The sequence below is a fragment of the Dama dama genome, chromosome 26 (genome assembly GCF_033118175.1).
Source record: "Dama dama isolate Ldn47 chromosome 26, ASM3311817v1, whole genome shotgun sequence".
Lineage (NCBI taxonomy): Eukaryota > Metazoa > Chordata > Mammalia > Artiodactyla > Cervidae > Dama > Dama dama.
Genome location: NC_083706.1, coordinates 55373479 through 55383987, shown reverse-complemented (window position 1 = coordinate 55383987; position 10509 = coordinate 55373479). Strand labels below are relative to the sequence as shown.

The 10509-nt window shown below is 50.5% G+C and overlaps 1 protein-coding gene across 1 annotated transcript in view; it reads left to right on the top strand.

Annotated features, from left to right (window-relative positions):
- Nucleotides 1–328: 328 nt before the first annotated feature.
- Nucleotides 329–10509, top strand: part of RPS6KA2 (ribosomal protein S6 kinase A2) — a 330716-nt gene continuing 320535 nt past the window's right edge. Inside the window, exons 1-2 of the mRNA XM_061130065.1 lie at nucleotides 329–406; nucleotides 4491–4550. Of these exons, the coding sequence (XP_060986048.1) occupies nucleotides 344–406; nucleotides 4491–4550 (123 nt within the window). The 5' untranslated portion in view covers nucleotides 329–343. The remainder of the gene's footprint in view (nucleotides 407–4490; nucleotides 4551–10509) is intronic.

The following is a 10509-nucleotide window of genomic DNA, read 5'->3' as shown; positions in this document are numbered from 1 at the left end:
TGCAGCCTGCCTCCTCCTCCTCCGGCTCGCAGCGCCGGCCAGCGCGAAGCGGCCGAGCCCCTGGCGCAGTCCGGGGGTGGCGTGGCGGCCGTCGGGGTCTAGGACACGCCGGCGGAGCAGCCACCGTGAAGATCCCCGGCTCCCTCCCCAGCCCCCCGGACCCGAGGACCGGACCAGCGCCCGCGGTCGTCCCAGCAGGACTGCGTCCTCACCAGCTGCCTTCCTCCAGCGCCGCCGCCTCTGCCAGCGCTCCGACATCCTGTCTGGATCTCTGTACCGTTTGGTGCCTCGGGTCATTTGTTTCCTCACTGTCCATACTTGATCGGAGGGAAAGTTTTCAAACATGCCCATTGCACAGTTGCTGGAGCTATGGAAAAAGATAGAGGTGGAGCCCATGGAAATAGAGGTGAGTCCAGAGAAGGAAAGTGTGGTACTTTTTCTACAGCATCCTTAAAAACCTCACTCTGCGCCAGCGGGCAGCCTGTGTACTATAAAGAAACCATATTTATTGAGCGCCTATTATGTGGTAGATTCTGGGATGTTTAGTGAGTATAGGTGTGTGTGCTGTGTTCATATACACATATAAACTGTGCATATGTGTGTGCACACACACCCACACAAGGCGTTGTGTGTGGTGTAAATATATGAATGAAATTGAATGAAGAAAAAAATGGCTGCTCTTCAGCCAAACTTCAGGATGCATCTTAGAGTGTGTGCCTTAAAAGAGTCTCCATGCTTTCAAACTAAGCTACATCAGTTTATTTCCTTCAACAAGTGGCTTTAAATTATAAGCCCTCCAACTGCTACAGTGAAGGATGAAACCAGAAGGCGAAACAAGTGATGAGATCTGCTTTAAAAAACAAGGCATAGAGATGATGCAACCTTAACAGGGTGTGTGTTTGAATAAAGAGGAGAGATTGAGGATGAAAAGATAATGAAATGCACATGTCAGCGGCCCACCCTCAGGGCTGCCTGGCGCGTGGGAGGCAGGTATGATTCTGCTTAACTTGTGCTACCCTAGGGACGCGGAGCTCTCCTTTCATAGAATTTCGGTTGCTTAGTTTGAATTATAGACCATCAGTGTATATTTTTCCTGGAAGAGAACGTTCCCCAAAGTTATTAAATCTATTGAATTATTTAATATACCTGTGCTGTTTATAGCAACTCAAATCACATTTATAAATGGCAAATTTTAGTAACTGACCAAACCTTTACAAAATCCAACCTTTAACTTTTGCCTTATCTCATACATCCTGCATCATATCAGTAAGATCAATTCTTCCTAGTTTACATGTTTTGTAGACATATTATTTATATATATATACACACACCAGATATTGAGACATTCATGTAGATTTTGAATAGAAGGAGAGATTCTGTTTCAGAAGAGAATTAGTTAATATTTTATATTTAATACTTTTTTGGAAGCCGCACTAACTTATTAATGTCAGAGGAGCTTGTCAAGCCTGGCACAGATATGAAGGCCAGTTCTTCGATGGAGCACCTGAGTGAGAGGCGATGACCCCACGGGTCAGGGCTACTGATTATTCCGTCTGCACACGAGGCTGTTCTCGGCAGTGACAGCAACACCTTAGTAAGGACCTCTCACTCAGCAGGCTGCCAAATCAAGTTTACTTTTTCTTTTGAGAAAGGTTTGGGTTTTTAACAAGTTGAATTAATGACTTGAATTCATGATGGACCCGAAGGCCCATTCCTATCTCCAGGTGCTTTCTGAGCCTCTCCTGGTGATCTGAACTCTGCTGGTGGGGGGGGAGGGGCAGCCAGCCGGCACCCCTCAACATCCGAGCCCCACGGAGGAAGCCTTTCTGTCGGGGGAGGGTTGGTCGGGGGGCTTAGAAAGGAGTGAGGAGTGGAGGAGGCTTGGAGCGCATCTTCTGGGACTCTGGACACTGTGTCGTGGCCAGTGACCCAAGCTCTGGAGAGCAGCTTATGCTTTAGACATTTCTAAGAGAGATTGAGGGCAGGAGGAGAAGGGGACGACAGAGGATGAGATGGTTGGATGGCATCACTGACTCGATGGACATGGGTTTGGGTGGACTCCGGGAGTTGGTGATGGACAGGGAGGCCTGGCGTGCTGAAGTTCATGGGGTCGCAGAGAGTCAGACATGACTGAGCAACTGAACTGAACTGAAAATTGAAAATACACCAGTAATAAATAGACTTGCATTATTAGAAATGTATATAACATGATCTTAGAAAAAGCTTGCAATCTGGAATAATCTGAAGCACAGTTGGCCGAGAGACTGCATGGCCTCGCCACCCCACAGAGAGGGCACCTTTGTAGATGTCTTTGAGGTTCATGTATATGCAACAACAAATAATGAAAACTGGATAAATTAAAAGGTCCTGAAGCAAAAGAAATTTTCTTCAGGCTTCCTGGGTGAATGTTTTGGGATAGTAAACCCTAAGGAAGTTAAGATAGAGCACTCAATCTCTGTTTATTTGGAACCCAGAAATGAGAGCTCTTTCTATAGAAAGATTAAACCGGAAATATTAACCCTAAGATATTTCAAGGTGTCAGGAAAATGTGAGATCTATTTTGGAACCTAGAGGCTGATTTTGTTTCCAGTTTGGCACATGTTTAATGTGTGATACTAAACTCCATAAAATAATTCCCATATCAAGGAATTGGGTAATACTAGATGGAGTCCATTTGACCTCTGAACTCCAAGTTAAGTGTCACAAAATCCTTGCATAAAAGATGTGATTTTCTATGAGACAATTGCTATGTGATGCCAGGGCTCACGTTGTTTGCTTTTACACACATTTTACAGAACCAGTTGTTGGTTTTCCAGGGGTAGTGATCAATGTTCGTGAACTCTAGGTTTTTCCTGCCTTCATGAGTTGCTTCTCTTCTAATCTCTTTTCTCATCTGCAGTGAGAGGGAACTGAACTAAGTTGGATTTGAGGGTCACTGGACTAGAAAAATCTTTATAAAAATCCTTATGTAGAATCCCTATACGTCCTTATATAGACCCTGCTTCAGCACACAGACCAAGGGAAGTTTATTTGACTGTCTAGGGAAAGTGTCTGTGGTTTATGAACTGTTTTGAGGTATTTGGAAGGCGTATTTTATCCATGAATGAGGCTTGTTGACAAGGAAACATGTGCTAATTAAAAAACTGGGACCTCCATAAAACCCCAGAAGAAGCTGGCACCAAAGATAAGCACAAAGTATTGTGTGAACAGGAGGAGAAGGGGACGACAGAGGAGGAGATGGCTGGATGGCATCACCGACTCAATGGACATGAGTTTGGGTGGACTCTGGCAGTTGGTGATGGACAGGGAGGCCTGGTGTGCTGCCGTTCATGGGGTCACAAAGAGTCAGACAGGACTGAGCAATTGAACTGAGCTGATTGTGTGAATATTGTGTCAGCAAGTTAGACACACATCTTCAGAGCAGGACTTTTCGGTCACTGCTGTCTGCAGGGGTACAGTGCCCAGGGCGTGCTCCGGGAGGGTGGGGGGATGTGGCCGGGGCGTGAGGACTTGGGAGGTGTGGTGGGGAAGGCAGGGCGGCACCAGCCCAGGAGGACCAGCTGACCCATCTTGTTTGTCCTTCAGAGGACTCAACGAGATTTTTCCTTCCGAGGTGTCATCACGCATTAGAGAAAGGAGAAAGCCCTGCTTTTAAGCAATGCAGATCAAACACGATTCCTGAAGTTCCAAGCCTAGCTTGAACAGTGACGATTATCTCATGGCTGCTGGGCTGAAAACGAAACTAGAAATGGTTGTGACAGCAGCCAACTCTGAGTGTCCGCCGCATGCCAGAGCCGGGGCGGAGTGCTGGGAGGTCTTATTTCCCTGAATTCTGTGTCTCCAAGTGGTAGATATCCTTATGTCCCTGATTTTCTATGTGGGGAAATTGAGGTTTGGGTTAAGCAATTTGCCTGAAGTCATTAAGTGGGAAGCAAAGCTCAGACACAGACCTTTCTGTTCAAGGCTCACCCTGCAGAAACACAACACTTTATGATTTTATGATTCGGGACTTGACTCTCTCTGGTTTAATTCCCTGAGCTTTGCCTCAAGACTGTGGTTTTGTTCCATTCTAACAGGCTGGCTACAAAGCCTCCCTGTAACCTGTTTCTGTCCTCACAGCCCGAGACTTTCGGGGCCGTGTAAATGCACACCCCACCTCACCCTGCTGGTCAGGGAGTTATGTAAACCACCTGCTTCTCCTTTCAGTCGTGGTGTCAGACATGCACAGTTGGCTGATCTGGTAATTTGTCGCTGTGGATATAAACACTCACTGCCTTATTTGCCTCCTGTTATATAAAGGGTCTGTCTCTGGCATGAAGCGTCCTAGAGTTTTCATTAAATTCAGGTGGAGAGGGGCCTTGATGCCACTTCTGTGTCCTACTGTCCAGTACTGAATGTCTCGTTAGTCCTTTGCATTGATTGTCTGTATGATGCTATTTACAAGAACGTTGGCACGCTAACTGCACTTCATGTGTCTCTTTTGTTGTCAGACCACCGAGGAGGATCTGAACCTAGACTCAGAGCCCATCACAGAAGACACTGTGGAAGAAGTAACTATACGTGTTTTATTATTTCGGGCGGAGGGTGGGGTGGAGGGAGGAAATGAAAGATTGAAATTAGTGGTTATTTTAGTGAAATGTGTGTGTATACATACATGTGTAGACACACACGTACCCATATGGGTTGTGTATATATTATAGTCAGTAATTTCCCCGCAAAGGGGGTACTTAGAACACAGGAAGAGAAATTACCACCCAGGGTGAGATTCAGAGTCTTCTCGTGTGGACTTTTTAAAGGGAAAATGACAAGTCATCATCAATTAAGAAACGCAGGGAAAATTGAGAAGTGCGGGATCACTCTCACCTGCTGGAGGTCGGGTCACGGAGCCGCTTTGAATGTTTGGGATCTGTTGTTGGAGCCACGGGAGGAGGTGGATCCCTCTGCGGCCGGGCGGGAGCAGGTGGGGGATGTCAGGGCCGAGCGCCGAGTGTGTCCTGGGGCAGAGTGATAGGGTGCTGGGCGGGGTGGAGTGATGGGGTGTTGGGTGGGGCGGAGCAATGGGGTGTTGGGCGGGGCCAGGGTGGAGCGATGGGTGCTGGGTGGGGCTGGGGGCGGAGCAATGTGGTGCTGGGCGGGGCCAGGGGAGGAGTGATGGGGTGCTGGGATGGCGGGGAGGAGCGATGGGGTGCTGGGGGGGCAGGGAGGGGTGATGTGGTGCTGGGCGTGGCTGGGGGCAGAGCGATGTGGTGCTGGGGGGGGCCGGGGAGGAGTGATAGCGTGCTGGGCGCGGAGGAGCGATGGGGTATTGGGCGGGGCCAGGGGAGGAGTGATGGGGTGTTGGGCAGGGCTGAGGGCGGAGCATAGGGTGCTGGGCGGGGCTGGGGGAGGAGCGATGGGGTGCTGGGGGGGTGGGGAGGAGCGATAGGGGGCTGGGCGGAGCCGGGGAGGAGGGATAGGGCACTGGGCGGGGCTGGGGGCAGAGCGATTGGGCGCCTGGGGGGCCTGGACCCTGATGTCCAGGGAATCTTTGGCGTATTTCTGGCAGGGAGATTGCTGAGGCCCCTCAGCCGTCAGCTTCAGGAGACAGGCTCCGGGGTGCTCACGGTGCCAGCCAGACTGGCTGTGCTCCAGGATGCCCCCGAAGTGCTTGGAAACTCACAGAACCGGTTCCATCAGTAACTGTAGTTACTGCCTAAGGTCTCCTGGTCTCAAGCTGTCTTATCCTCAGCGCTTTTGATGGAAACATAGGTGCTAAGTTGTTTCAGGAAAGCAGGAAGGTCGACTGACCTCTTGAAGTCATTTCTGATAACAGAACATGAGATAGAGGAATGGTTACCATTTCCTGGTGTCACCTTGTCCGAATGACAGAAAGTCAGCCTGCCTTTGACTCTTAGTAAATGAAGAGTGGTTAGGAGTGTCTACAGGACACAAGGTTGATGTGTGGATGCATTTGTAAAGTTTGTAGGGAAACTGAAAGACACTGTGGGTCCAGTCTGTCAGTGGCTGCTTCTGAGAGATGATGCTGAAAACCCAAGGCTTCAATCCAGCAGCAGGGAAGTGTCCCCCAGGGGTCTTGAGCGGTTGTCTGACCTATAATGGAGCCAGGTTTCCCAAGTACATCCTCCTTAGCCTTCAGAGCAAAAGATCCTTGGCTCAGATAAATGAAATCAGATGGCAACAGAGCTGGGCGTGAGGGCTTCACACTCCTTGCCAGTCAACGTGTGTGATGACAAAAAGTCTTACTGTGGAAAAAATATCCACCTCCACAACAGTTTGTTCATTCAGTCAATCAAGAACATTTACTGGTGGCCTGTGGAGCAGGACTGTCTGTGATGGTCCCAACCTTGTTGCTCCTTTTAGTAATGCAGTTTTTACATGTGGGATGTTCTTCACGTGTGTGTGTGTGTGTAAAGGGTAGGACATTTTATGCAAAAATTTGGGATATCTTATGCAAAGGTCCATCTAGTCAAAGCTATGGTTTTTCCAGTAGTCATGTATGGATGTGAGAGCTGGACCATAAAGGCTGAACGCCAAAGAATTGATGCTTTCAAACTGTGGTGTTGGAGAAGACTCTTGAGAGTCCCTTGGACTACAAGGAGACCCAACCAGTCCATCCTAAAGGAGATCAGTACTGAATATTCATTGAAAGGACTGATGCTGAAGCTGGAAGATCCAATACTTTGGCCACCTGATTTGAAGAGTTGACCCCTTGGAAAAGACCCTGTTGCTGGGAAAGATTGAAAGGCAAAAGGAGACGGGGATGACAGAGGATGAGATGGTTGGATGGCATCACTGACTCGGTGGACTTGAGTTTGAGCAAGCTCTGGGAGATGGTGAAGGACAGGGAGGCCTGGCGTGCTGCAGTCCATGGGGTTGCAAAGAGTCAGACACGACTGAGCAACAGAACAACAACCACAAACGCATAGGTGTCTTCAGAGGTGACTCTCGTCCAGCTGTACCTCATGGTTCCATCCAACCTCTGAGGAAAGGGCTCTGGTGAAGGTCGAGGTGAAAGATTGAAAACAAGACGGGAAGTCAGCGTCAGAAGCTGGGAGCATCTGCAGCCTACCTTCTCCTCACCTCTGCCGAGGGAAGGCTTCCTGTCTCAGAGTCCCTGTCCTGCGGGGGGCTCATGTGTGAACTCAAAGGAAAGTGACTCTGGGTGTGGTCCCATGTGACACATCAGAGGCCGTCACCCTTTGTATTCTGGAGAAAAAAACAAAACAAAAACGAGGCCAAAAGGCCTCAGCAGATCCCATTAGGAAATACCCTGTCACCTGCTGTTTGAGGGGTTCCTGGAAGAGGCTTGACAGAAAGAACATGTCTGAGGCCCCAGTGAAGTAAACTCCGGGAGTTGGTGATGGGCAGGGAGGCCTGGCATGCTGCAGCCCATGGGGTTTCAAAGACGTGGACACGGCTGAGCGACTGAACTGAACTGAGGCGCTGCTCTGCGGGGTTTTGTGGTCCTGTTTCCCTGCTCCTTTTGGCCTGTTGTGTGTAGCAGGACCAGTGGAAATGCTGGGAAATGAGGACACTGGAGAGAGTTAGGGCTTAAGGCCGAAGCACCTGCCTCGCTGGGCTGGGCACTGTGGGACGGAGCGGGGGCCTCTGGAGGGTGAGACCAGGGGTGACTGTAGCCCCCTGACCCTCGCGCAGGCCCCATCATTCATCTGGGGGGAGGGACGTGGGGATGGGGCAGCAAGTCTGGGGAGCAGGGGTCCCTCCGGGTGTCTCCAGGACGAGCCTCTGAGGCGAGGTCAGCAGCAGGTGCTGTATCCCTGCTCCATCCCCTGTATCCCTGCTCCATCCCCTGTATCCCTGCTCCATCCCCTGGATCCCTGCTCCATCCCCTGGATCCCTGCTCCATCCCTGACCTTCTGTGTCCAGGTGCTGCAGACACAGAGTTGGGGGGGGGGGGGTAGGCGAGTTTCTGATTTCACAAAATGGCCTGTAGAAAACACTAGAACATGTATATATTTTTTAAAGTGCTTTGATTTCAGGGTTCTGTTTATTAATAAAGGTCTTTTTCTTGTCTGGTCGATCTCAGAATCCAGGTCCAGAGAAGCCACCCCCAGCATTATCGTGGTTTCCCCTTATTTCCTTGTGACTCTTGGGGTATTCATCTCTCCCGCTGAAATTCTGTGCTCGATTTTCACGGCAGAGATGATCTGGCATCTCTGAGACAGAACAGAGCTGGGAGGGCGGCAGTCCTGCTATCAGCCTCAGCTGGCAGGAGAGCACTCTGCGGGGAGCACAGAGTCCTGCCCTGGGGGATCGGCGGGGGGATGACAGCTCTCGGCTGAGTGAGGATGCTGGAAGGTAGGGCACCAGTGGCCTGGCGCCTGGCGTCTCCCCAGGAATCAGGGGACCCACGGGCCATTCCTCCAGGCAGGCGTTCTTCGAATCCTGAGCATTTGTCAACGTGAACTCCTTCAGTGACCAGCCTCCTGACTTCCCAGCAGCTGAAGCTTGGAAGTCCCCAGTTTTCAGCCGGGGGAGAGGGGTGAGAAGCAGGGCAGGGGTGAAATTTTGGGGAGTCCTTCAATCTTGAAGGAGAGAACAATCCAAGAGTGTTTTCAGAGCCCTTGGGACTCACACGGTAGCAGCAGACTCTTGCCCAGGTCAGGGTTGAGCCACCTGCACCCATGTCCCCCACAGATGTCAACGGATGGCCTCCTACCTCTTGTCCTGCCCTGGGAATCTAGACAGTTTCACTGCTCCTTAAAGAAAGAGACAGAAAAAAAAAAAAAAAAAACAATCCAAACTGGATTGAATAGAAGTGAGACAAGAAGAATAATGAAGGCTCAGAACTGATAAAGCAATTATAAGCAGTGCAATTACAGCTTGAAAAGATAGTTGGGAGTTTGAAAAGAGATGGATGAATCAATCTTTCCAGCCTGCTTGTTACCTGCCATCAATCTGTCTTTACAGAACCCACCTGTCTCCGAAGCTGGAGTTGGCGAAGGCACATCGGCTATATCACCGTTCACATTTGTGTTCTGTCTTGTTTTCTGTCCAGAAAAAGGCAGGAACTCTAATCCTTGCAGGAATTCTAGAAAAGAGCAGTGTAAACATAATGCATTTGGAAAAAAGGCTAACGTGACTGCTACTGCTGCTAAGTCACCTCAGTCATGTCTGACTCTGTGCGACCCCATAGATGGCAGCCCACCAGGCTCCCCCGTCCCTGGGATTCTCAAGACAAGAACACTGGAGTGGGTTGCCATTTCCTTCTCCAATGCGTGAAAGTGAGAAGTGAAACTGAAGTCGCTCAGTCGTGTCCAATTCGTAGCAACCCCATGGACTGCAGCCTACCAGGCTCCTCCGTCCATGGGATTTTCCAGGCAAGAGTACTGGAGTGGGGTGCCATTGCCTTCTCCGGCTAACGTGACTAAGCCTCTGCAATTCCCATGGGTGTTTAAATGCCCTGCAGGGTGGTAACAGTAATGTTGGCTCCACCAAACCTCAGCACCTATTGGGGCAGACACGAAGGAAAAGGCAAGGTTTGGGGATGAACACTGGTAGAGTGTATTTGATGTGTTGGGGTAATTACTTGCAAGGATCAACACGAGACAAGAAGTCCAGCTCCCATAGTCAGCGACCATGGGTCCTTTCGATTATCACATCGTCTCTGAAGTGTTTGCCGTGATCTCTGTCGGACACAGAAGACAGCTTGCGGCTATTTTTGGTTTCTGCGATCCTCGTCTTTCTGCTTCTGTAGCAAAGTCAGCAGGAGCATGCCATGCTTCCGAGTGCTGCCTCTCTGAGAATAAAATGATTACTCAGTTCGTGTTAACGTCGTCCAGAACCCCGGGCACGCGCTGCATTGGGAGGTTACGCGGTCCCGCCTTTGGGTGAGCAGAGCGACCTGCTCACACCGTACAGGGCGCAGGCTCTGGCCCTGTGAACCAGCCAGCCACCTGCGGCTTCCTGACCGCTCTGGGGGACAGGGTATTTCCTGCCAGCACAGTGACTTCAGGGGTGGTCTCACTGGGAAAAGGTGCCCACCCGGTCATGTGTTGAGAATCATGAAGCAAAAGTGAAGGCGCTCAGTTGTGTCCAACTCTTACTGACCCCGTGGACTGCAGCCTGCCAGGCTCCTCCATCCATGGGATTCTCCAGGCAAGAATACTGGAGTGGGCTGCCATTTCCTTCTCCAGGGCATCTTCCCGACCCAGGGATCGAACCTGGGTCTCCTGCATTGCAGGAAGACACTTTACCATCTGAGCCACCAGGGAAGTCAGAGCTGCCCTACCCACGTAGTTGAACGCACAGCAGTCGGGCTGGAGGAAGCTCTGGGGTCACGTTAGGGGGTCCTTTAGGGTCTCCTGTGTCTGACCCCCTGAGGAATGATGGTGCACCTCTGCCTGCAGAGGAAACCCAATGATGTGCTGAAATAAGAACCTTGCTTTTGGTGTATCTGACTGATGTCTTCTTCCATCTTCCTAAGCCCAAGAAGTGGGCGGTAAGTCTGTTACTTTCCCCGTTTTTCAGGTGGTGAAATTGAGGCAT